Genomic DNA, 26450 nt, shown 5'->3' on the forward strand with positions numbered 1-26450 from the left:
AAATCACGCTATCTTCCCTCCACTTGGCTTGGGGTGGCACACTTGTCGCTCATTGCTTTTTCCTCCACAGTCATTAATGCGGAAACGCTGGCCTACGACTCGTTCCCTTGAAACCAAGTCCAGTTTCTCGCTCCATACCTAAGTAGTCTCAAACCCTAGTATATTTGTTGGCTGGCTAATAGATAGCAGGGGCTGCACGGATGGGATGGGCCTAGACACGTTAGCCGGTAACCTACTGTTTGGTCCCACCGCCCGCGAAAATTGAGGATGCCCTGTCGCATGCTAGGGCTCCCGCCGTTTTTTCGCTTTTGGAGCTGTGGAATGGAGGTGTAGCGTCAGGAAACAGTAATCTGCCGCTAGCCATCATCATCCATTCATTTATTTTTTTTCCCTCCATCCCTTGTCGTCTCTTGTCAAGCCATCTTTTCACCATAGCTGTTCACCTTGCACAGTTTGCGTCAGTTTGATGACAAAGCTCGCTATCTCGCTTGATCTCCTTTCCATCCCTTTCTCACCCGACAGCACACGATCACATTCGACGTTAAGAGTTAGTGTTGTTCTTATGGTGCCCTGGGTTCGCTTTGGAGGCCTAGGATTTTTCAACCTGATCAGTAAACACACGCTCAGGGCGACACTCTAACAATGGACCCTAAACACCCACATCGCCAGCATTTCACCCATCCCTCAACATTTGGGGCTCCTCCAGAACCCAGTCACGACCCGTTACCACCTCGCCTTTACGGACCTGGCTCTTTGCCAACAAATGAGAGATCCCATGTAGCCTACGACCCGTTAGGTCGACGAGAAAATGATCTCTCACCGCGAGCTCCTTCAAGACCCCATCCTCCATCCCTTGACTACCACACCCCTCATTCCTTCCATCATGAGCTCGTCCCCCATCCAAAACCCTCACAATCGCAAGGACCATTCGCACACCTTCATCCTGAGCCCCGGCCAGCTTTCCATTCCAGACATGTGAATCACAGTTCGAGCACAACAGATGGCGAGAGAAGAGTGACGGAGCAAAATACCACCATATATCGTGAAGGTAAGAGATGATGATATCAAAGGCCCAAGGCAATACCGGTGATAGCACATGCCCGTGGAACCCCCACTCTGCAATCTTCTGGACCATTTGTCTTCAGCATTTCCTTGCGCCATTGCACTGGTGAGCAGCAGCAAGTAGATCTAGAATTCTCCCTGGACGCGTCTACTTAGAGACGATTTTGCCAGTGCGGTGGGCACAACCCACGCGTGATGGGAAAACACAGGCCCCCATAATCTGTACAACACTGCTTGGACACAATTTCCCTGTCGCAGCATCCCTACCCCAGCCGCCTATTCGCCCCGGGACAGAGAAAAATGTCTCTTGGTCAAGGCCCAAAATGTGTATACCTACCTATTTATGCCCTGGCTGTCCGTGCCTGGCCTTACCTAACCCTTGGATCGGCTGCTTCGATGCCTTGGGCGGGAACGCTAACTGCATTAAAGTTGCGGTGCCTTCCCCTTTCCACTCTAGCCGCATTGTGGCCCATTTCCAGCCGCCTAGTCCCGTGACTTTCCTACATAGCCGCTTTCCCAACTGCAATTTGCTGACTTATACGCTTTCTCTCCCACAGCACTTCATCATCCTCCGGCGCAACAACAACCTCACCATCATCAACATACGCAACATCCACAACATCCACACCCGCCTCCCCCGCCCACCCCCCCACACGCCATGTCGCGGGACATGTCGCATCCCCCACAACCATACGAACATGCCAGGCGGCGTTCGCTGGGTAGCAATGGCAGTTCTCCCGTCTATCCTGGTGAGTGGCACTTCTCTCTTCGCAATGCCCTGACACGGTGAATGGCCACCTCCAGTGATCGCACAAAGTAGTGACATATTATACTGGCACGGATGTTGTTGAATCAGAATTCTAGCGCATCCATGTCTTTTATTGTGGAGTGTGTATTGGCAACAAAGGCTGTTTTGACGAGTTTGGTTTACCCCGTCAGAGCTTGCTAACAATGACCACAACAGCAGGACAAGGTGACCACTCGAGGACCCAACAACCTCCCCCACCCGCTTCTTCATATAATAATCGCCAGATGCTTCCTCCGTCCCCTCCGCAACATTATCATACTCGTGGTGCGCCTATCCCACCTCCTCCTCCCGCACCAACTTCGTTTCCTCCCCGTGAACCTCCCCAACCCTCCGCACATCGTCCCGGAAGTAGCATGTCAATATCCTCGATGCTAGGATCAGATTCAGATCGCCCCCCTCGTGATACTGGCCCATCATCACTCTACAGTCGCCCTGCCGCATCCCCAGTCCCAGGTGGTGCGCACGGACCACCAACCGGCGCGATGTCTCCCCCATCTGCCCCGCCAAGACAACCACAGCCACAGCCACCTTCTGATTTTCCTCCTTTGAGACGGTCTCACACTCCCGATAGGGCCATGTTTTCAAAGGTCCAGCCACCTCGACCATTCCGGTCAACTTCTGGAAGTCTTCCCCAAAACCCACCCCCACGTGCTCCAGAGGATACCTCGCGTTTTGGGAGTTTGTCGAGGTCCCAGGGCCTGTCCTCGATATACGGAGAAAAGCCACAAAATTCCCAGCAAACTCCACCTGGGCCGTTTGCGGGGCCATCATATAATGAAGGCAGACGTGTTAGCGTAAGCGGACCAATTCAAAGGCCAAGCAGTCAGCCGCATCAAGAGGAGCCTTCCATGAGAAGATCGTTATTCAGTCCGGGGTCAAGACCAGTGGGACCCAATTTTGGAGAAGGCCCCCCTAAAGAACCAGGAGCACAACGTGCAGCACACGGATATCACCCAAGTGAACCAACATCCCACGCGCAGCAAAGATACAGCCTTCAACAGCAAGAACGTCATGCTCCCACGGAGCCGGTGAGTCGTGAACAAGAGCTTTCCAGTCGAGTATCTCATGATATGAAACAGCAACAAGCACGATTTGGGCCTCCATTCGGAGAACGAGAACAGGAAGCTCCCCAGCGATCCTCTTGGGATTCAGGTAGCACCCAGCGCTTGTCTCCAGAAACTGCTCGCCACCCTGCCGCTGATCCATCCTCCGGTTTTGGGTTCAGCGGTATGCAAAACTATACGAAATCACTTGGATCTCAGTTACCTGGACCTCGATCTATTTCCGGATCGCATATACAACAGCAAAGGCCCGAGCTTTCACAGCACAATGATTCATCCTCCACTCCAGGCCTAGGCAAGTTCCAACAACCTTCTCGGGTTTTTTCCCCAACCCCCGGGTCATCCTCGCTAAGACCCTTTGGCACCATAGGCGATGACCAGAAACGTAAAGGCAGCGATGAACCCCTCCAATACCGGAACCTTCTCAGCCTGACGGAAAACAAGCGAGAAGGAAGGGCATCGCCGCTTCCACGAGCCGTTCAGAGTATGCAGGCACCAATGATCGCCCCAGGAGATGAGGCTGGCATTAAGAGCGAGCTTGGTCGTGTTTTCTCGGGAATTGGAAGTGGTGTTGGCGTCTCCACAGCTAATCATGCTGGCAGTGGGCCTCCAACACCGATGACGTCGAGCCCATTTAAACGGGACGCTATCGCGGCACGCTCAGCTGGTGCGGAAATGAATGAAACTGCTGCCACAAAGTCAATTCGGACTAGTTCTCTTGCTGGCGCGGCGCGGCGTGGCCGAAAACCTAAAGATGATGATATGAAAGCTGACGCTGAAAGCGGGGCTGGCCCCCGTGGTACAACAACCCGGGGGCGAAGGGCTCGACACGTCCACCATCACCATCACCATGGTCATCAGTAAGTTCCCGTTATGACAATCGTATAATCTTTCCTCCCCTTTTTTCTTCTTCTAACTAACGTCATATAGTGATCATCATAGATATAAGCCGGAAGAAGAAGCTTCCAGATCTGTAACTACCCAAAACGCTGCGCCATCAGCCTTAGTACCCGGTTTCCGATCACCTATAGCCCCCGACGGCAATGCCGCTTCCTCCCAAAATTTTGGTCCTCACCACCACCACCATCATCATCACCATCATCATCATGTTCCACGAGCTGGCAGTGGTGCTGCATCGACTGGCCCTCCTACGACCTCTACCCCGGCACTTCCGTTTCGCGAGTACTGCACAATTGTAAATTTACAACCTCTCCTGCGCAGCGTTGCTCATCGCCCCAGGTATCATCTAGGTTCCACACTCTACTCTCCCAAGATCGGTGTACCTACCTCCCGAGCTTCCCCCGAAAGTTCCAAATTCGGCTACGTAAGCACACCAGTACCCATCCCGCGGTTCGAAGGCAAGGAAAATTGCACATACACGATACGTGTGCCACGGTTCCGGATTGATGCCAGTCACAGGGAAGAGATCTGTGCACGACGGGCACTCTGGGGCACGGGTGTGTATACGGATGACTCGGATCCTGTGGCGGCAGCGATTCACTCTGGGTTTATTCGTGGGGAATGGGGAGAGGATGTGGATGTTTCCATGTTAGACTTGGAGATTAAGGAACAGCATCAACATGCGCCAAATGGGAAAAATGGTAATAACAGCATGTTGCCAAAATTCTCTTCCGCAGACGAACCGGCGACGACAGCCAATAACCCCACCACCATCGCTTCCGCTGCATCCCAAAACCCTGATAAACCCCAAACAACCTCAATCTCATCAACGACAACTAAACTAGCCCCCAAAATCCCTCCCCTTCCCCCGTCCAACAAAGACCTACACATCACCCTTCTCATACTCCCAACCCTCGAACGCTACGACTCCACCGTGATGTACGGCCTCAAATCGCGGGCGTGGGGGGATAATCATGACGGGATGAGTTTTAAGGTCGAGCGGATCGAATGGGTTGATGAAGGGGGTTCGAAGGGAGAGGAGAGAGGCGGGGAGGCGCGCCGGAAGAGGTTGAGGAGTATGATGCGGTCTGGGCGCATTTGTACTCCTGGTCGCAATGGGTTAAAAGGGAAAGGGGTCGGTGGGGTGGAGGTGCATAGGGCGAAAATGGGGGGCTTGAGTTTGAGTATGGGTATGGGTGTTAATGGAGGGGAAGAGAGGGGCGTTAACAAGGCTGTTGAGTCTGTGTCGTGAGTTTTTGTGAGTTCTGAATTTGATGAGTGATTTTATTTATTTTCATTAAGTATGTTGTATTACGCTCAATAGTGATTGGTTTCCTTTATTTTTTCTTCCTTACCGTTTGTCACCTGTTATTTGTGATCAGCTCAAGCAGAGTGTGTTAATCCCCCCCTGTCTATTTTTATATATTTTGGTGAATGTTGCCCCCATTTACAATTTGACTTGTCATTTAAATGTCGTTTCTTACTTTTAGCTCCGATGTCCTTACCATGATCATGATACTGGCTGAGAATGGGATTGCTAATTTACTGCACTGAATCGACAACTTGGGCTACAACTGCGCGCCAGGGATCCTTTTCCGACGCAGGATGCAACATACATAGAAATGACCTCTGGATCTTCAGCATCATCAGAGTCAACAGCTCCGTCGGTGGTAACGTATTCCAACCACCTAGTCGATCAAACCACCTAGTCAATTGTTTTTCCGAGGCGTATACTCAGGAATGAAAAATTCTCTTGGCTATTTAAGCATTTGAGAGAGATAAAATCTCCAGCATTAAAAATGCTGTGAGCTTGTACAATATTTTCTGCATCACCCTACAAAATTGATTGAATGGTTATACAACATGAGATAATTATCTACTTAAGAAACTGAAATAGATATCTACTGAAGAGTCAGTTCCCCCATACTATGAATGACCTTTCTGAATGAGTATTATATATGAAACAATCAATCAATCTTCTTATCAACCTGAGATAACTTTGTTGCTTCATTTGCAGTAATATTAACTAAGTTAAGGAAGGGGTAGCTACGGACAGTGGTTAACAAGGATTTTGAACCAACTGAAATGCTTGCCCTGTCTATTTGAGATGCACCCTGTTCCCTTTCTGTACCTATGCCTGTATTATCTATATATCCTAAAGTGTGTCCAGTGGGCAAGCTTCAAAAGGCCCTGACCATATCACGTCCAATTGTAATTTGTCCGACTGTAATTCAGTTGATATAGATCAATCTTTTTGCCCCTTGACTTTTGGGAAGCGGTTTGCTAGCCAACCATTGCACATGATGCTAGAGTAGACATTGATAACGGACATTGGGTCCAAGTGTAGGGCTTTTACATACACACCTCTTACCACTGGCGCTAACAGCCTTTGTTTACCCAAGCGCTTTCCCTCGGCCGCCTTCATCGTAATTCACATTCCCAACACAAACTATCGTAGCCGAGAAGGTGAAAGCAAGTCACGGCAATGACCTCTCTCGTCTTTGATAGCCTCTCCCACTGGCGCGAACGGTCGATCGCGGACTTCTCAGTTACAAAATTGGCAATATGTTGACATGATAATACACCTGAAGTCGGAGTTCATTGAGGCAAGGAAATGGTGAACGGGCTAGGTTTGTCAGTCAGGTTGAAAGGGATTTGGCGGTGGAGATCCGCACCTTGTTCTCTACAGCTTCCTCCATAGAATCAGTTTGGAGCCAATCTCCTTTTCCGTTAGTCAGAACTACTCAAGTTGCCAATATATCTCGAACTCACGGCCTACGTGGGAGGATGTACTGATGTGAATGTGATGAGAGCGTAGGGATAGAGGGGAAATGTGGGACGATGCGACCATGAGCAGTGCATGGTCTGCTTGCATGAAAATGACCAGATCAAAATGATCAAAGATTCGATAGCATTTCGGAGGGACAGAGCATCTTTCAAGCTTAAAGCAAAACAGCAAAGCAAGCTAAAAAGTCATAGTGGAAGATATTTGAGAAGAACTTGCGTGGCATTATCAGGAAGCGCCTATGATCAAAGTAAGTGGGCTATCCACGAAGAGCAGAGAAAATAGGCATTCGGGCTCCATCCACATAGGGGAAACACTGTCACAAACGCCATCACTCATCCTCACTGGTAGGACTTCCTTCCCTCCAATCATCCCCCTTAGCGTCACTGCCATTCATAGACTCATCAGTCTTGTGCTGGTCATCAAAATACTCCTCGTCATCAGGAAGAGATGTGTTTGGAATGGAAGCCGCCTCGCTAGGAGTCAACATGTCTCGAATGGTGCTTCCCTCAGAATAATCCTTCGAGATAAGCACTCCCCGTGCGCGAGTTGTTGAGACAGAAGGATTCTGGCTCTGTATGGGTCTGTCATAGCCATCCGGTTTTCGGAAGCCTTCATCAAGTGTTGACGCTGGTCGCTTCTTACTGTTCATCATGCCTTCTTCCTCTGCACCAGTGCGCTCAACAATGCACGTATTCAGCTTGGATGTGCCTCCACAGCCACCTCAGGCACTTGTCAGCGCTCCATCTTTTCCTAGGTGCTTTGTGAAGTAGGCCCTTCAACAAAGGACAGAACTCCTCTGGTGCTTCTTCCACATGATGGAGGATGACACTGTGCCATGTCCCGAAGCTATTGGGCTCCCAAGCGGTAAGTAGTTGGACTCCAATAAGTCCAACGGCCCACATGCCAACTTTGTTAGTGTAGCGCCGCGTGTTCTTTAATAACTCAGGGGCCATATAGATCTCTGTTCCAGTGAATGTGTTCATATTTCCTGCAGCATTGTATTTCGACGTGCCAAAGTCAGCAAGTTTGATTACTAGCGCTTCTGGACAAGAACGTTGTCTGGTTTCACATCCCGATGAGTGATGCCAATCGTATGCATATGCCCTAGAACAGTGCAGAGATGGGTCAACACCCTCAGCACGTCGGCTTCCTTGATATCCGTTTCGGAGAGGTTCTGAGGTATGTATTCAATGATCAACCCTGGTGATAACGTGATATCCTCATCCAGTACCAGGTCGAAAGCCTTCACTATGTGTGGCTGGAAGGATATGAGATCAGTTAGGCATCCAATAGTGTATTGACTTAATAGAACACCTGATCCACTCACATGGTCAAGTTTCACAATATGGGTGTATTCTGCCTGCAACGATGCTTCCACTCGTGCTCTCGCGGTAGCATGGCCGCCACTGGCTCTAGAGAACGGCTCCTTGGAGCCAAAGATATTACCAGTTGTCCTGTCCCTAACCAACATGACTGGTGCTGACATCCCTCTGCTTACAACTTGCCAATTCATTTACATACACAGCTCCATCCTTTCCAGAACGGACATTAGCAGTCTCCGCCGGGCTCTTAATAGAGGGAATATATTTTGGCATGGCACGCAGGATATCCTCACTAAATGCTCTGGCCTTCCACTTGCAGCTTGCAGCTTGCATCTTCAGTGACTGATCGCCTCGGAGGCCATGCCTGGAAACTGACTCCCCCAAGTCAACAATGACCGGACGGGAAATTCCATGGATTCTTGAGATGTGCAGATCAAGGTGCGGTCACCATCCTTTAAACGGATAACTCTGTCGTAAAAAAAAGTCACTCTGGGGTTGTGAGTGGTGGGGCTGATGTCGATCCTGGTGAATCGTCTGCTGATGCCGGTCTTGTTATTCTCAGTGAGTTAAAAAGGTCACATTTATCAGGATCGCCATGGAAACCTAATACCCAGCCCAGAGGATTATAGAGGTGCTCTCCAGGTATAATAGAATGACAGACTTATTAAAATTCATGAAATTATTGAGCTTTTTAATAAAGTAGTCCAGTTTTGAAAAGAGAGCAACTAAAGAAGAATAGTCAGTAGATCAAGATTCCATCTTCGCTTTCTTTGCAGAACTTGACGCTGCATCTAACTCTAATAAACAAGAGAACAATTTACTTTTTAAACACTTTGGAAAAAGATAAAGAAATATTATTAGATTTGATTTAATGCATATGAAATTTCATGTAAATATTCAGAGCAAGTATAGGCATTGAATTAATCTTGGAAAGCGCTCGAGGAACTCTCAGCAGTAGCAGAAGCCCTTGCAACCTTGTATATGTCATGTGACCTGGTTCAAACAGCCTCGGCTCTCGGTGATTTCCTGGACACTCATAGATCTGGATTGTTCGGCGAAAACAAACCTACAGTTAATCGCGGACATGCAATGAGATCCTGCATAAATATAGTAAATGTATACCTAGGTAGCCCATATATAGGCCTGCATGTTAAGAGGAAGAGGAATTTAAAAACAGAGGAAAATGATGTTAGGAAGAGGGATTTCCTCATATCTCTTGGAACTGGTAACTAACTATATTATGAAGTTGTGGGGATTTACACTCTTAACACTCTCTGAGCGTTCATAATATGCGCGAGGAGCGGTTTTAATATGCTGATAATATATATCTGGCATGAAGGAGAAGAGAAACGACAGGGGAATAAGAAAATAGAGGCACAAACAATCAGAGACGCTTGATCCAGGCTAGGTACCTGCCAATCCACACCCCATTGTATGGCGGGGCAGGTACCTCCATCCAGCCGAGGAACATCTGCACAAGCTTCCGTGCCTGTCTCCTTCCGTTGTCCGCATCAACCGCCTAAGAATTTCTCCCCGCTGTTTTTTATTTCTCCACCTCAACTCAACTCAACACCCCTTTTTTGCTTTATTTACTAGACCGGTGCCTCTTCCCGCCCTGTTTATACTAACTTACATCTCATCTTCTCGTATCCTCCCCTCTTTCCCCCAACCCCCCCCGGCCGGATACCACTCTCAAAAGGGATGTTCCCTGCTGCCGCTCGAGGTCGTCTTACTGTCCTCGGACGAGCTGCCTCTGCCGTACATCCCGCCCGTCCTACGGTTCGTTGTCCACTCTCACTTGTCTGCATCTAGCGGTTTATGTCGTTTATTGTTTTCTAAGCTTCTGGCTTTGCCGTATTGATGATATTGGCTGCCATCTAGATTCTCACAATGGCCACTCGACGGGCCAACTCCTCCGTTCCGCAAGGTACATACACATGCTTCCGTTGTTCTATCTCCTTGTTTTCGGACATGTGAAAAAAAAAAAAAAAAAAAAAAAATACGAAGTCTTCCAGCCCCCGATTGACCTTGTGACTTAAATGGATATTAGGATACAAGGAGGATCTGTCGAAAGGGAAGATGCTCCGGTTTGAAGATTCCTTGCCAAAACTCCCCGTTCCAGCCCTCGAAGAGACGGGCAAGCGATACCTCAAATCAGTACACCCACTCCTTACCGACGCAGAGTTCAAGCACACCTCTAAAGCCGTCCAGGAATTCGTCAGGCCAGGTGGTGAGGGAGAGCCTCTCCAGAAGCGGCTACTGGCCAGAGCAGCGGATCCAAACCATCCTAATTGGCTGTACGACTGGTGGAACGAAACCGCATATCTTGCCTACCGTGACCCCGTTGTGCCATATGTTAGCTACTTCTACTCTTACCGGGACGACAGACACCGGAGAAATCCCGCAAAGCGTGCTGCTGCCATCACCACCTCCGTGCTGGAATTCAAGAAGCAGGTCGACGATGGATCTCTCGAGCCAGAATACCTGCGCAAGGAACCCATGGCCATGAGTTCCTATAAATACATGTTCAATGCCTGCCGTATGCCCGGTGATAAGGTCGACTACCCCGTCACATATCCTCCCCAGGGCAACGAGCATATTATCGTGATCCGCAAGAACCAGATCTTCAAGGTTCCGACCTACGTCAATGGACAGCAGCTCAATACCTCTGAGCTCCAGCAGCAGTTTGAGAAAATTTACAGAACGGCAGAGAAAGTACAGCCAGTTGGCGTGCTTACCTCTGCAAACCGAGACTTCTGGGCTATTGCCAGAAAGAACCTCATCAAAGCCAGCGCAGTCAATGAGGCTGCACTGGAGACCATACAGAGCGCATCATTCACCGTCTGCCTAGACGACGCCTCCCCTGTCACCCTGGAGGAGCGCGCACACTCCTACTGGCATGGTGACGGCTGCAATCGCTGGTATGATAAACCTCTTCAGTTCATCGTCAACGAGAACGGCACCGCCGGCTTCATGGGCGAGCACAGCATGATGGACGGCACCCCAACACACCGCCTAAATGACTACATAAACAACATGATCTTTAACAACCGCCTCGACTACTCCAACCCATCAATCCGCTCCACCCTCCCGGAGCCACAACCTGTCCGCTTTGAACTTAACGACCAAGTTGTCGACGACATTGCCACAGCTACACACGCGTTTAACACCGTCATCGGCCAGCACGAGCTCCGCGTCCAGGCCTTCCAGGGCTATGGAAAGGGTCTAATTAAGAAATTCAAATGCAGCCCAGATGCCTACGTACAGATGCTCATCCAACTCGCCTACTTCAAGATGTATGGCAAGAACAGACCAACCTACGAGTCAGCCTCGACCCGCAAGTTCCAACTAGGCCGCACAGAGACCACCCGTTCTGTCTCAGACGAGAGCGTTGCCTTCTGCAGGTCGCATGCTGACACCAATGTTCCCCGTGAGGAAGTGGTGAAGAACTTCCGCGCCGCGCTCGCGGCACATGTTAAGTATACCGCTGATGCTAGCGTTGGGAAGGGTGTTGATAGACACCTCTTCGGTCTAAAGAAGCTCCTTAAGGATGGCGAGAAGGTTCCGCAAATCTTCCAGGATCCGGCGTATGCGTATAGCGGGACTTGGTATATTAGCACTAGTCAGCTGAGCTCGGAGTACTTTAATGGATATGGATGGAGTCAGGTTGTGGATGATGGGTTTGGAATTGCGTATATGATTAATGAGAATAGGTGTGTATTCATTCCTATTTTGACGGGTGGAAAAGAGATGTGGAAAAGGAGAAAGGAGAGAGGAGAAAATACTAATTGACTGTGTAGTCTCCAATTCAACATCGTGTGCAAGAAGATTGGCGCTGAGCGCATGAGTTTCTATCTCAATGAGGCGGCGTGTGAGGTGCGCGATCTACTTATGCCTGACCTCTTGACTGAGACGGAGAAGGCGAAGTTGTAGGTAAGGTTTTGGTGGTCATTGGGTTGTTGTGAGTGCCTCGCTTCGGCAGTTGTGAGCGCTGATGGGGACGGGGAGGGAAAAGTCAGGGGTTCAATTTGGATTTTGCGTATCTTCACGATCATGTTCACGTAATCTCTCGTTCCAATGTCTGGATTTTTCGTTTCCCCCCCCCCTTCCCCTGGGTTTTGCTATGCCGTTTTACCATAACTTATTTATAGATAGATAGATTACGTTGCTGCTATTCGAGTTTTTGTGCGCTGTTTTGCTCCAGAAGAAGCTCTGTATCAATATATAGTTATGTTCTTATGTTTCCCAATATCCTGTTCAGAGACACGTACGATGTACGGGTTGTTTTTCATTTTGATGCTTGGATATCATCATCTCTATAATAACTTTTCTTCCCTGTAACAACTTTGGGCTCTCTACGTTTGACATCGGCCTTTCCATAAACTATAAGGTTACCTAATTAGGCAAAATTATTTCCTAACTAAGCTTAGTCCAAAATAATGTACCTCCCCCGTTTGCATTGTATTTCAAAATATTCAATTATAATAACCTGAAGAGATATAATAAAGATGTAACTAAATCTACTTATCTCAAAATATCATGCATGAACAGTAACTTTGATCATAATAGCACTTGATTTTTTCGTCTGTTATTTCTCTCATTTCTATCAAGCAGAATGCCCAATGGGAAAACATCAGTATGAAAGGGGGAAACAAAAACTTAAAAAAACAAAAGTGAAAACGTGCAGTGCTAGCCAAATGCCCTAAACCACATGAGAAAAAAAAACCATGAAGAGATGGAGAGGGGAGAAGAGAATGGGGGGAAAGAGATATAAAAAAAAAAGAAAAGAAAAGAAAAGAAACATATAGGGATGCCTTGAGCGCCGAATGCAAATATAGAATATGAAATACAGGCTCACTGTGCAAGAACAGAGAGAATATGAGTGAATATCATTCATGACCATGTGCTTCACCTTTCCGCCTCTAAAATGTATGTGTCGTTCCTCTTAAGTTGGAAATCTCAAAGAAGTTTCGTAGGCTGTGAACAAATGACTATTCCCGATACAAGGCATTATCTTTCTGAAATACGTAAATGTGAAATGTGCGAGATGATGTATTTTAAAAGCCTTTGTCTGGTTCGGATTCTCGAGAAAAAGCATTGTGGCTTGATGGCTTGGTGGCTTGGTGGATTGGCTGGAGGAAATGGTGGCGAACGGAGCAGGAGGTAATTTGGGTGTTATGTTAAACAAGACCCGCGGCCATGACAGAAGCTGCTAGTTTTCAAGACTTCTCTACATCTCCTGTGCCTTCCTGCGCTTGGGGCGGCGGTGCTGTTTCCGCTACAGCTGGGGTGGGGGGTACAGGTTCTGACATGGACAGAGGCGAGCCCGTGGAAGGCGCATGTGCAGCCGACGAACTCAGCTCAGCAACTTGACGTTCTGTAGCAGCCGTGGAGAAAAGTTAGTATGGATTTTCATCATTACTAATTGGAAGTGGTAGAACTGGATGTTTGCAGATATGGTAAATCATACCTAATTCCCGAATCCTTACACGCAGCATTTGATTTTCCCGCGTTAACATTGCCGTCTCTGCCTGGTAATATGAAGCTTCATCACGGCTGCCGCGCCGTCCGTTGCTATCTCCACCCACTGTCGACCAGTCCGCAAACATACCGGTTTCCTGGTCTGTATTGTGAGGAGTGAGGGCAGGAGAATGGCCGGAACTACGGCGTCTAGAGAGATTGGATGGGAATTGAGTGGAGAATCGGGATGGCGGTAGTGAAATGGGCATTAAAGGGTAGGATTCGGATGGTGGTGTGGAATCGTCAGCGATGGCAGTTCCTGATGCGGCGGACAGCTGGTGTTGTTGTTGTTGTCTCTGAAGCTGCTGTTGTTGTAGACGAATCATTTGCAGAAGTCGGTTCTGGAAAAAATGAACGATTCATTAGTTTGCATATCTTTGCAAGTCTCCTTTGAAATAGAAAGAAGATTATATTTATGTAATATTGCAAACATACCACCTGCGCTTCCTGTTCTTGCTCCAGTTCCTGATGTATTTCGCCAAGAGATGGTGCTCTTTGGTGGTGTGGATCCCCAGTGGCAATTATTGGGTTTCCCGCGATGCTGGTTGGACTGTGGGTTCTGTAGATACTTCCAATAGATGAACGGTGATCACTACTGGATAGTTCACCGGGGCCGGGTAAAGTCGGATCATTCAAATTGAGATTCACTGGTACTATGGACCGGCGGCGCTCGTGCACCCTGTTTGCCTGCGGAGAACGGTTCATACTCGTTGAAGATCGTCTTGAACGGTCCGTTGCGTTCATGGTAGCGGCAGCAGCGAGAGACACAGAGGGGGAACGGGGAGAGGTCGATTGGCCAGGGGATAGGCCTGACGAATTCACATTGGTGAGGACCTGTATAGGAGAGCGAAATGCTGAGCGTGGAGGGGGGAGGGAGTTTATATCGGGAGGCATGACGAGGGTGTCCGCAGAACGGGCGGGGATGGCACGACTTAGCAAACGGTCAATTTGAAGATGGTGCGTAAATTCGCTAAATGAGGTGACGATGGAGTCAGTTAGATTCAGACTCTGAAGAAATAGCACAATATTCAGCGAAGCAAATGTCGAAGTTCAGGTTGAATTCGATGGAAAGCGATTGAAGAGGTGACAACAAACCAACCCGTCGAGTGGAGAGAGATATCACGTGCAAGCTAACTTTTCGAACCGTGAGAAACACGTGATTCCACTGGATTTCAAGTGACGTCATTGGATCAACCTGATGACGTAAGGATGCCCGGCTCACTATCAAATCATCAATGGAAAAGGGGGTTCAACAGCCAAAAGGGAGTTTACATATGCTGTAGGTATTAGATCATATTGCAGCAGCGCTGGGTTTCCTTGCATATGTAAAAAACGACAGCGATAAGAATCAGATGAAGTAACCGTACATCGCCCTACCATGGAAATTCAGGAAAAGGTTATGATAAGCAAATAATAACCCCAGGAACAATGAACTCTAATCGAAATCCTGATTACTCCTTTTTAATCTGGAGTAAACAAAAGAGCGATCTCTCTTCAAAGAGATACACTGTCAATAGCCCACTGAATCTCCTCAGCAATAACATCCAGTCGGATGAGTAGATGTCCCGCAATCCGTAAGATGCACAAAATGGCACTTGGAAGATAAACCGAAGTTACTCTTCCTTCAGTTCCCTGTCAATCTCATGTCAAGTATCCAGAACCGGTCGAAAAACTCTCCTTTGCTCTTCTGTCCCATTGCAAAACTCTACTCCTTTTGCATATGGCCATCCATAACCCTTTGCAGTATTACACCGAATAACACTACTAGGACGGTTTGCCCATTGTCACTGCCTGTTGTTCAAACTGCTTCTTCTCACCCAGCGTTTTACACACGTAAACGAATGGGTCAGCCTCAGTCCGTAAAACTGGCATTCCCAGAGCTATCTCTGCCTCTCTAGCCCGCCACTGGCCGCGAGATAATTTAGAGTCCGCTCTCAAGCCCGTGACCAGGGCAACCTTGAGGTCCCCAAAAAGAGCCGAACAATATTCGGGTCCGGGATCTTGAAAAACTGACACACTGGCGCTCTGTAGAGCCTTCTGCCAGGACCATTCCAGCAACGTCATTTGGGCGGATATGCAAGAACTCACATGCAACGATGGCGCAGTAGGAGTGCGCATCAAGAATGAAGGGGCTGATAAGCCAGCCACTTCCAGTGCGACGCTTAGTTCGCCCGTTGCCGATTACTGTCGTTGAGCGGTTGCGGCCATTCTCACGGCGACCGAGCCCTGATACCGGAGGATACGGGCAAATGGGGAGACGAGCCGTTCAAGTGTGGGGTAGAACCTTGTAGTTTCCCTGGCGCCGGCGAGGACGATGACCACTGGATCGTCGGCTTGGCGGGGTGGGTCGGAGATGAAGAGGAAAAGCGTATGTGTTTCCTATAGGTATGAGGGAGGAGATGGTCTCTCCGTTCCAGTCTTGGTTGGTGTTGGTGTTGTCGGAGAAAGGCTCTGGTTGGCAGCGCCATGAGAGATATCCCAACCTAATAAAAAAACAATTAACTGGGGTTTGTGGTGTTTTCTCTGGTAGTTATTGCGGGCTCTTCCCTGCCATTTCAAGCTTCGCTGAAAGACAGAATTAAATACTAAAAAAAATTACTTACACGAACATTCTATTCTTATTATCAGAACGATTGATCTTCTCACTTGCTCACTGCTAAATTCACTTATAACGATGTCAAAAATATCACAATAAAGATGTCTTCATTTCCTTTTAGTCCCCTTTCCTTTCTTGTTGCACCGTAAGAAACTCAGAAATTACACACAAAAGCTGAAAAGCAGCTTAACAAACGAGATATGGCTAGACCCGGGTCCTTGAGGGCTGGAGGGGGTGTTTTGCGAAGACTAGCAAAAGGATTGAGAACAGCATGAGAGATACGGATAATGTTTACGCCTTTATTTCTTTCTCAAGATTAATCAAATGGTTTTCCTCTGTGTGTGAGCACAAGTGTTGATATTTCATCTTCCTGCCGGTGTGGAATGACTGAAGTGAATCCTCTCTCTGCAAGTACAGGCAAATACACCCCCAGTGAGCATCTCACCTCCTGAATTCGGGAGGGCGTCTCCCAATTCTAGATGCGCAACTGAATAACTTCATATTTTGGGCATGTCTCATCAGATGTGGAGAAAGCGCTTGGGTTGCTTACCTTCTGTAAATTGCCCATGATTTCCATCTTCAAGCAGCGGAATGTCATTGTTCCTGTCTGCGAAGCGGATGTCAAAAATAATAGGATTGGAAATTTCCCTATAACCACTAAAAATGAAAGAAAAGAGACAAAGAGAGACAAACACTGGAGAATAAGAAAGTGAGTAAGAGCTTGAAGGAACGCTTTTCCTAACGAGTTAGGGCTCACCGCTGGAGTTAGTTAAACCTTGGAAGGATTAACTAGTGCAGGGTTAATAATATGCAAACTTCCGTCAGGAAGTGTACACGGTTTGAAATTTCACCTGCCATTCCCCTTAGTGTCTTTTGAGCCAAGCTCATGTTGGTTTCCTAGATGAAACCTCAGCAAGTTTCCTCAAGAAGATTTGATGTTCTTGTTGATTTTCTGAAGTTCTTAGAACCTTGACACTTTCCTGCATGGATAACCCATACTCAATTCAATTCCGACCCAAAAATTTTGGTATATTTCCTCAAATTTTGTCAAAGTATGAAACTATATGGGGAATAGTTTACGATGGGCGAAAAAAGGCCGTTTCACGTCCATTAGGATGGCGCAGAGCTGAATAGGGTCTGCAACCTTTTGCCACAACCCCGATGGCAGAAGTGAAGTGATGCGACCTCTCTAAGATCAAGGGGTAGGATGCAAATCCTTCTCTGCCCAGAGGGGTCGTTGAGTATATAAAAGCTCTCTATCCCCGCTTCTTCGGAGGATTTCCCTCAATGGAACAACTCCAAAGAAAATTTCTGGCCTCCCTTTTGAGATTTGTTGTTTTTCCCTCGGAATTTTTTTCGTTGCTTCCAGTCACTCCTTTAGCACAATTTTTAGAAAATTCCCTGAACTTTTTAGTTTCTTGGACAGGAAAAATGAATGTACGGTAATACTTCCGTTGGTATAGTTATTCAATTGGAAAACTTGGATTTAACCATGCATCGCATATGGATGTAGTTTTTCGGCTTTGATCTTTTGCCGCAGTTGGCCCTATCGGCTAAGTCGACTCCTACTTGCTGCAAGAGGTATGCCGGGAAAAACAGATACACTCTGGCCATTCCATAAGACGAGTGCCGTACAGTAGAACTTCTGCACATTACCCAAGTTAACATGTGGCTCAATACCCTAGAGAATACCGAGACGAAACTCACCTGTTACAACGGCTGGACCGTTAGTGATGAAAAACCATACATCTTCCTCACCGCCATCAAACACAGCAACAAACACAAGGGCAGGAACCTCAAAACCCACGGCTTTCCTCCCGATGAAGTTGCCACATTCAACACCCCCGATGACAAACTGTTCAAGCTGAACTTCTACATATTCCTATACCTCGGCACGGGAGTCACGGAAATGGGACAGCAATACTTGCATCCGTTCATTTTATGACATTATTTACGGACGTAAAGCTTTGAAGGGGTATGATTTGGCATATTTCAAGTGTGGAGCAGCCCATACAACGCCTTAAGTTGGTGTGGAGTGCGGGTATCGATTGTGATAATGCGACCTGACCTCGTCGTGCGCGGAGGAGATTTGGGAGGAGAGTTTGCTTGAGCTTTAAGACATTTGGGGGGGACGGCTTCTGGCTTCAATTTAGCATTTCCGGACTGAGTGATGCCCGGAATCCGGAATCCTGATATTGATCAAAACCACAAGTTTCCCAGTTTTTCTTGACTGTCCTGCTTCACCGCCAGCACACATTTATTCATTCCCTCTACATATTTTTTTTCATTTCACGTATCTGGGTGCATTTGCAACGACATACCTTTAATAGGGTTTAGATCTTCAGAATACCTCATCTGGAATCGTTTTTCATCATTAGGATTGTCGATCATCTGGAAGTTGCGCTTGTGCTATATGCCACCCAACATGGTGTTCGGAAGCTATGATTAGAGGCGAAATATGCAGCATGGCAGCTGCAAATAGAGGCCGGGCTTTTTGTTTTGATTTGAAACGTCCCCTGAACCGGGTTACGCATTGACACACACTAATGTAATCTGCGAGTCGCATTAGTTATCCTGCCCCGTCCATTCCGCGACTTCATCAGCATAATAGTCGTCTCAGTTCCCAATCTGTTTTTTCAGGACAAAACACCCCATCGCAGTTAGACATACAACTTGTAAATCACCATATTCTATCGCCGTGAGGTCATCAGTAGTGGGCTTGCTTGCAACAAACCTGGCGGGGAATAGCCAATGGAGTCCCGCTGACCTCGGGAACTTTTTCTATATTGGAAAATTGCCCTCCACTAAAGCGTAGCAGCTTCAAAGGACATTTCTCCTGCTCCTATGAGGAATTGATAAAAGAATCCTCAAGGAATCCTCAAATCTCCTATGTTCACCTGAGCTAACTACGCGATCCTTAACTATCTAGTCTAGGACTGTAGTCCACTAAGCTCCTAAACAACTCAATTAGCAGGGGTCAACAAGGAGTAGGGGATTGAAACAAGCAAGGGAAGGAGAAAAGAAATAATCATTTTATCCATTGGCTAAGAGCCCCCTCTTCAACCTCAGTTCCAAATCTTTTAACTGGTATTTTTAGATTGACTTGTAACCCAGAAGGCGTCACAGTAGCATCCGTATTTTGCACCCTGTATGAAGTAACCCCCTCAAACAACCCTTCTCGAAATCGTTGAAATTGAAGGATTAAATATTTATCACGGTTCGAGTTCAATGATATAGCAGAATTATGACCACTAATTTTCTTATAATCTAGAAAAACGAATAATTGGCTTAATTCTTCCTAGAATCTGAAGTCTGATTTGATCCTACCTAGGATCAAATCCTACTACTATTATAACCGAATTCGTGTGAGAAGTTAGCCGTGCAAGCGAATAAAAAGGAGAAAAAAAAAAAAAAAAAACTCTCAAAGTACTTTGTAAAATGGTTGCCCATACATTCAAAAATCCTGCATGGTAGGTAAGTCTGTGAGGCCCACTTAATTTGATGATATTTCAAGGCAGGGGCATATTCATCATAATAATGAACATACAATTTTATTCTTTTATTCTTGCATGATCTCACATGAGATGTTTTAGTGTGCAGACATTCATGTAATAGAGAGTATGTCAAGAGGGAAGACATTGTTTTGTCTCCGGCGCTAGAGAGTAGGTCAAACAGAAACAATGTCCTTGAAGTTGAATTGGGGACAATTGGTTATTAAGGTCATGATAGCTCTGGTAGTTGTATCTCATGATATTATTGAATCTCAATAATATATACATCTGCATGTAACCTTCATCTGGTGTAACCCACAATATATAATCTGCAGCTGTGTCTCCGGAGTATTATCCACGAACATCTCCATTCCACAATTTTGCGAAGGCCCCAAAATTAGAAAATGTGAGGAGTTGATCATAATTCCCTAACTAACTAGTTCGTTCACTAGTTAACTAGCACGATCTGTCACAACTTGGCAAAGGATAATTGGAGCTTGGCAGGAAATGATTCAAGATGCCGATCGCCAGCCTTGTTAGGCCCTATCACTGATCAGAATCAAAGTGTTTATTGCCAAAGCAGTCAAATATAGCACTGAAAATCCCCTTCTATCACTTGACTCAATCTTAGGCTACAATCCACTATTTATAAAAAAGACGTTTCATTAAAAGAATAAGACATGTTTACCGAGAGTTCCAGATGTAGTCAAGCCTGAGTGTCCCTAGTGACCCACGCCTATCCATACCGGGAAGGGTGCTGGGAGAACCTCGCATTATTCCAATTTGGATTTATTATTAGTGCAATACTTCGAGTCGAAAATTTTGATCGCAACTCAGGGCTGATTTCGCCAAGCACTCACCCAAGTCCCGCTAATGCTTTAGGCACCAGTATCCTGGATTTACCGGGATTTCATACCGCTGCTCTAGGACCTGGGTCGAGATTTTGGGGAGTTTCCGGGGGCTAGTACCGCCACACCGAAACGCTCCTTCAAGCAAACCAGCATCATCGGAGCATGTTATGAGCTTCACTCACTGTTCTAGCCCCGAGTTTCAATCAGTGGCCTTCCCGTCCACTTCTCCACCATCAAGTAACTTTACATTCAAATTACACAATAACTACAAGTTACAGGTAAACACTAATTGCATTGTAAACTATTCTCTACGCTGAGAGCATGAACGAGCAGAGCAGGGTGCCCAAGGGTTCCAACATACACTACACAAGGTGCTGCTTTCGTGGTCGTAGATCAGATTGCTCAATTCTTCCTCCTTTTCTCTTCATTGAATCTCCATACATGATTCATCTCTTCTTGAACAACTCCTTTGACACTTTCTCTTGTTTTTCTATTGACGGCTTTTTAATTCCTTGTTTTTCTTTACAAGAATGGTCATTCTATGCATGATTATCTGACCCTTCTTAACTAGCTTATTCAGAGCTTGTTCAGAACTGAGTGAGCTTCATATACAGCGCTTGAGATATGCTTAGCTGTCTTATTTTATAGCTTTAATTGTTATATATTATGAGATAAGAATTGATTCAAAAGTTTAAAAATTGTAAAAAGTTTTAAAATATTAAAATATATATTTAAATATTAAAATCAAAGAAAATCTGCTTTAAAATATGAAAAATCAACTTTTAAAATATTAAAAATATTTCAAATATTATTTAAAAATTTTTATATAAATAAAAATAAATAATTTAAAATTTATTATTTAAATAATAATTTATAATTAATAATTTAAATAAAAAATATTTTAATATATAAAAAATTATATTTTTTATATAATTTTATATATAAATTTATACTAATTAATTAAAATTAAGAATTATATATAAATAAAAAATAATATAATTTTAATTATAAAAATTCTATTAAAATATAAATAATTTTAATTTACTTTAATTTTATTTATTAATTATATAATTAAAATTAATTTATTTAATAATAATAATAATAGTTGTAATTCTTTAATTTTATTAATAATATATATATTTTATATTATAATTTAACAAGTTGATATTATTTTTAAATATTTTTAAATTTTTATATAAAGTTTGTTTATAATTATAGGCTCAAAAGACCTGTTTTTAACTCAGAATAATAATAATTCAATTGATTAAATATATATTCACAGTAAATAAGACAATAAAGTTATCTTAACTAATAAAAGAAGTTTAACTATTGTTTCAGAGCTCAAGAAAACTGATCTTATCCAGTCCTGAATAGTAATCCAATGAACAAAGACTGATAAATCTCTTTGTGTTCTACAATCAGAGAGTTGATCAACTAAATGATTGAGCAAGAGATATCATGCATGTGAGCAGCAGCTCAAACACTTTGAAATTTGACCTTTTTCAAAAGCTTTAATAACTAATAAGGATTCGACTTCCCTGATAACAATTGACTTCCTATTGTTGTTGACATATTGACAACTCGGTTGAAGAACGCGTCGCGTGGTGAAGTGGAAGTGGGCGGGAAGTGTGTGTGGATGGGAGGTTGTGGGTTACACTAGTGTCATCATTTTTCGCTTTGCGTTTTTATTACTTGGTAACTTATTATTGTGATCTGACATCTCAGATGCAAGAGACGTTTGAGATTGTCGGCTTGGAAAAAAGTATGTAAAGCTTTAATATGTTTGTTTCTTTGCCATTCGTGCGTTCTGAGCCTCGTGTTTTGTTTCCCTGCCATATACAACCTCCTACACAACTATCCGCTGAAGAAGGATAATAATACAGGTAGCTCATGGTTGCTGTGATGTCAACAAGTCGAACTTTATTGACACAGGGGTTACTCCAAATATTTTTAACTCTGCATGTTCCGTCCAGATTGTGAGGGCCAACCAAACTCTCCTTGACCGGGAAGCAAGTTTATGCAGGAACACTGCGTTTGTCCTCCCCTCTCCAGCAGCTTGCGCGGCTCCTCATACTCGTTTCTGCCCCTCAATCGGCTTGGATCAATGCTATCAAAAGAAGGACTCCGCTCTGTGGCTGAATTTAAACATATTTAAACGAGAGCATAACAGAAATAAGATACGGTACGGTATTTCTGTGACCGTTGCTCCGGTGCCCCATATCATATTATTATCCTATAATTATATGGGGTGGCAGGGCGGGCCATTCATGTTTTCATGAAAATGAAGTTCTAACGGCTAACTGTCTTTCGGAAACTTCCCAAGGTTGTCAGCACATCCACCCCAACACCATTCGCCCAATTGTTTCTCCCCCCCCCTCCCACTTTCTCCCCTCCTCCATCTGTCTACATGTACGGGAGTGATGTAGAGTGCATCTCACCCTCCTTGAATATCTACGCCCGCTGCTAGACCAAGATTGAGGTTCCTAGAAAGCCTACGTCGCCCGCATAGAACCTTTGGCTTTAAAATAGGAGTTTAAGTTAGTGAATCCCAGAAATTGTCCCTTGCAGGTTGCGAGTCCATCGAATTTCGCCGGGGGATATTCATACTCGATGTATTTCCTATTCGCATATATCAGCCCTTCGATTTCACCCTAAATTCCAGTTCGTTCGGGATCGCTATTCCGGCCCAAAGTTTTGTCTACTCTTACAAAATCCGTTTCTAACAGCCACGCAAAAGATCCCCGGTTTTGAACACCGCCGAATAGTTTCCCCATATCTACACAATATTTCTTTAATAGCAATAGTTTCGCAGCCTCTATGGGATTTTTGTTATCAGGATTGCTGCAGATATTTTCACACTTTTGACTTATTTTCCCAAGGACTGCGAATCATCACTACAGCCTCGAAAATCGATCCTTGCAACCACTACACACCACGAACTGAGTCTTATTCTTTCGACGACTGTGGTTCATGAACGAGCAGAATACCCTTCGATATTTTGCGCATTATTTTAATTTGTCAATCATTCCCACGAGATGTTTGGCATTATTGGGATATAACTCGAGCTTAGACCTGTTTGAATTCCCAACCCTCACTGTGGCTAACCATAGAGATGGATTCGTCGCGTGAACACTCTGTGCTCGGTTCGAGAAGGGGTTTATCAATTCGTCCAATTTATACGCATATTGGCGGCTCTAATGTCCGACCAAAGCGGCCCCCTCGACCGGATGACGAACCAGATCGAGAGACTTCGGGTGATAAATCTCTTCTCAAGTCGGAAAGCTCAAAGACCTCTTTGAAAAGCTTGTTCTCACGCAACAAGACAAATCGTCGTGCTAACCATGAACAAACCCTCCCTGCTATCGCAGAATCTCAGAGGATTATGGATGCGAGCATAATACCAGATACTATCTCTTCCACAAGTCCATCAACCATCTTGCACACACCTAAATCGTCGGCTCCGTTATCGTCATCTTCCCTAGGAAAACCAGGTCCTAACAAAGCTCAAAAATCTTCCAAATTCTTAAAGGAAAAAAATCAAAAAATCTCTAAAACAACTACATCTTGGGACCCTCCTCCGCTGTTCCAAGCTTATCCACAGGCAATCAAACAGGGCACGCTTTCTGCTCCTACGGTCTCCGCGGAATCTATTTTACGGATTACTAGCCATCGGAGAAATAATCCTATAAAGGATGGCTTTTCAGATATAGATGCTGATGACGAAAGAATCGCGTCGACTAGTTCCAAGAAGCGGAAAGACGAGAAGGGCAGGAAGCATTCACGCCGATCTTCAGGATCCAACAACAAATTTGAATGGACGCAGAAGATTTTCATTCTTGTCACAAGCGGCTATCTTTTGCAATATCCAGGCGAAGGGAACTTCGATCGTCTACCTGATAAAATGATGGAGCTCGGTAAAAATTCTGTGGCATTTGCTAGTGACGCTATCCCTGGGAAACACTGGGTGTTACAAATTTCACAAACACTTGACGAGGACGGATCAGTGACTTTGGATACCAAAAAGACTTTCCTCTCTCGCTTCGGTTTTACCGATTCCCGAAGACAGACAAAGTCTCTACTTTTGGTTTGCGATAGCCCGGAGGAGATGACATCCTGGCTTGCAGCTGTGAGACGAGAGATCGAAGCTCTAGGGGGAAAGGAATATGTGCCCGAAACACCCCTAGAACCTCCAAATGGGAGTTTTCAGCATCCCCAAACTCATCGACAATCTGTGATGCCTGACAAAATCCCATCGGTCCCCATTCCCATGGCAAATAGGGAATTTACTAAGTCCTCTCCGACTATTTCGGCACCGATTATACCAGAAGAACCCAAGGAGGAAAACAAGCTACTTGACAACAAAGCAGCTGATGAAACTTCCAGAAGGTCAACAAACCGGCTATCTACATGTCGACAGTCGATTGAAGCGCCTTCATCTTCAACTACGGGCACGATTACCGATCTAGATCGGCTACGAGAGGGGTCGAGGTTATCCTACGTTTCCAATGGGACAAGGACGATACCAAGCTCGAGAGCTTCTTCCCCGGGACGGTCTCCTGCCAGACCCAGCGGTGTTGTGCCTAATCCGGGATTTGCCGAATCCCCAAGTAGTATTAGGAGCACCCTTACGGACTCGGGCAGCAAACTCCTGACTGCTCATACGTATCCTGCAATCCAGTCAGACGGTAGTGGTTCTGACAACAATGGGTCTCGCTTCCCTCCGATTGTTGGACCACTGAATACCGCAACCGCATCTCCTCCCAATTTCAGCGTACCGGTTTTCAGCAAAAGATTCTCAGCATCCTCCCATTCTGCAACCCATCTATCGTCTCGAAAATTTCAACATCAAGTCTCCCCTCCCCCTTCTCCTCATCTAATTAGACCTAACTCCCGAAATCACCTTTCTTGCTTGGACGACATTGTAGCAGCTCCGCAGTTAGCGAATGGGCATGCAGAATTAAATAAATCATGTAAGGAAACCGACATTTCCCAACATCCCGTTCCGTTTATATTTGATCCAAACGTCCCTTCGCGTACTGCTCCATCGCAAAAGTCCCGAGAAATCAGATCAAGGCGGTATTCATCCTTCGAGTCGTCGTCCCGCAGCACCTATAGCTTAGCCTCAGATTATCGCCCAAAACTTTCACCAGTAACCAACGAAAGTAGCGAAGACGGACACAAGAGCGACGCCTTACCACAACACAATGGCGCACAAGCATTCAGCAAGAATTTCAACCACATGTCTGCAGCCGCAAATACCGAGACCAAACAATTACGCCGGCCAACCAGCATGCAAATCGGCTCCGAAGCCCGTCGCCGATCATCATCTGTCAATGCTCCTCAAACTGGTACGCAGAAGGAATTCTCGTCCCCGGAGATAAGATTCTTCTCCTCTTCCTTCAACGATTCCTCCTATCGACAGGGTCGAGCGCAGCTAGCACACCCAGAAGTTATATGGGATACTAACCCACCAGCTAACCACAACCACAACCACAACCACATCCCGACCTCCTCTTTCCGAAATTCGTTGCACAGAAGCACGTCCCACCTCTCCCTAGGCCCACCCGTCGCTCCTCCACCAGACTGCCCCTTGCCAAAAGTGCCACTCAAAGTCCCATCTCAGTTCAGTCACGCATGGAAGAATGATCAATCCCCGTTGTTGGCACCAGGTCGTCGTGAAGTTGTCGGTTACAGAGACAGATCCAGGTCTAGATCTAGGTCTAGAACTAGAACTGGCCCAGATGAGAGCAAGAAGGCCCAAACAACGCCAATTTTACCGGTTGATTTGCGGGATGCGGAGAATTCTTCTCATCTGAGTGGAATGACGCCGAAAGAATATAGTATGGTCAATGCGTTTTAAACTGCTAATAGCTTTCACTCACACGATGAATCATGCCGCATAACCCCTGTTTAGTTTTGGATTTTTCCTATTATATGGGGCTTATTTCCTCACCACTGACAGCGTGGAATTCCTTCCATTTCTTTCCCCTCGTTTTTCGGCTTTCTGACCACTCCTTGAATACATTGCACACTGAACACTATTTTGGATTT

The 26450-nt window shown here is 45.8% G+C and overlaps 10 protein-coding genes across 10 annotated transcripts; 4 read left to right on the forward strand and 6 right to left on the reverse strand.

Moving 5' to 3' along the window:
- Positions 1-642: 642 nt before the first annotated feature.
- On the forward strand, positions 643-5083 carry PAAG_06222 (hypothetical protein; the record flags this gene model as incomplete). Its single annotated transcript, XM_015845827.1, has 4 exons — positions 643-1048; positions 1620-1811; positions 2027-3791; positions 3862-5083. The coding sequence occupies 4 exons, from the start codon at positions 643-645 to the stop codon at positions 5081-5083; spliced, it is 3585 nt and encodes a 1194-aa protein (XP_015700053.1).
- Positions 5084-6947: 1864 nt separating this feature from the next.
- On the reverse strand, positions 6948-7572 carry PAAG_12185 (hypothetical protein; the record flags this gene model as incomplete). The annotated part of the gene is made up of 2 exons (XM_015847706.1): positions 6948-7190; positions 7309-7572. The coding sequence occupies 2 exons, from the start codon at positions 7570-7572 to the stop codon at positions 6948-6950; spliced, it is 507 nt and encodes a 168-aa protein (XP_015702697.1).
- An 80-nt stretch (positions 7573-7652) lies between these two features.
- Positions 7653-8274, reverse strand: PAAG_12186 (hypothetical protein; the record flags this gene model as incomplete). The annotated part of the gene is made up of 3 exons (XM_015847707.1): positions 7653-7877; positions 7947-8109; positions 8141-8274. 3 exons carry the CDS (start codon positions 8272-8274, stop codon positions 7653-7655), a joined length of 522 nt encoding a protein of 173 aa, XP_015702698.1.
- Positions 8275-9642: 1368 nt separating this feature from the next.
- PAAG_06224 (carnitine O-acetyltransferase) lies at positions 9643-11874 on the forward strand (the record flags this gene model as incomplete). The annotated part of the gene is made up of 4 exons (XM_015845828.1): positions 9643-9720; positions 9823-9868; positions 9992-11654; positions 11742-11874. 4 exons carry the CDS (start codon positions 9643-9645, stop codon positions 11872-11874), a joined length of 1920 nt encoding a protein of 639 aa, XP_015700054.1.
- Positions 11875-13160: 1286 nt separating this feature from the next.
- PAAG_06225 (hypothetical protein) lies at positions 13161-14355 on the reverse strand (the record flags this gene model as incomplete). Its single annotated transcript, XM_002791914.2, has 3 exons — positions 13161-13318; positions 13412-13802; positions 13897-14355. 3 exons carry the CDS (start codon positions 14353-14355, stop codon positions 13161-13163), a joined length of 1008 nt encoding a protein of 335 aa, XP_002791960.2.
- An 870-nt stretch (positions 14356-15225) lies between these two features.
- Positions 15226-15525, reverse strand: PAAG_12187 (hypothetical protein; the record flags this gene model as incomplete). The annotated part of the gene is made up of 1 exon (XM_015847708.1): positions 15226-15525. The coding sequence occupies one exon, from the start codon at positions 15523-15525 to the stop codon at positions 15226-15228; it is 300 nt and encodes a 99-aa protein (XP_015702699.1).
- Positions 15526-15642: 117 nt separating this feature from the next.
- Positions 15643-16655, reverse strand: PAAG_12188 (hypothetical protein; the record flags this gene model as incomplete). The annotated part of the gene is made up of 2 exons (XM_015847709.1): positions 15643-15840; positions 16608-16655. 2 exons carry the CDS (start codon positions 16653-16655, stop codon positions 15643-15645), a joined length of 246 nt encoding a protein of 81 aa, XP_015702700.1.
- Positions 16656-17723: 1068 nt separating this feature from the next.
- PAAG_06226 (hypothetical protein) lies at positions 17724-18002 on the forward strand (the record flags this gene model as incomplete). The annotated part of the gene is made up of 1 exon (XM_002791915.2): positions 17724-18002. One exon carries the CDS (start codon positions 17724-17726, stop codon positions 18000-18002), a length of 279 nt encoding a protein of 92 aa, XP_002791961.2.
- Positions 18003-18049: 47 nt separating this feature from the next.
- PAAG_12189 (hypothetical protein) lies at positions 18050-18448 on the reverse strand (the record flags this gene model as incomplete). Its single annotated transcript, XM_015847710.1, has 2 exons — positions 18050-18246; positions 18379-18448. 2 exons carry the CDS (start codon positions 18446-18448, stop codon positions 18050-18052), a joined length of 267 nt encoding a protein of 88 aa, XP_015702701.1.
- Positions 18449-23511: 5063 nt separating this feature from the next.
- Positions 23512-26259, forward strand: PAAG_06227 (hypothetical protein; the record flags this gene model as incomplete). Its single annotated transcript, XM_015845829.1, has 1 exon — positions 23512-26259. The coding sequence occupies one exon, from the start codon at positions 23512-23514 to the stop codon at positions 26257-26259; it is 2748 nt and encodes a 915-aa protein (XP_015700055.1).
- Positions 26260-26450: the final 191 nt, after the last annotated feature.

Source organism: Paracoccidioides lutzii (genome assembly GCF_000150705.2).
Source record: "Paracoccidioides lutzii Pb01 unplaced genomic scaffold supercont2.17, whole genome shotgun sequence".
Taxonomy (NCBI): domain Eukaryota; kingdom Fungi; phylum Ascomycota; class Eurotiomycetes; order Onygenales; family Ajellomycetaceae; genus Paracoccidioides; species Paracoccidioides lutzii.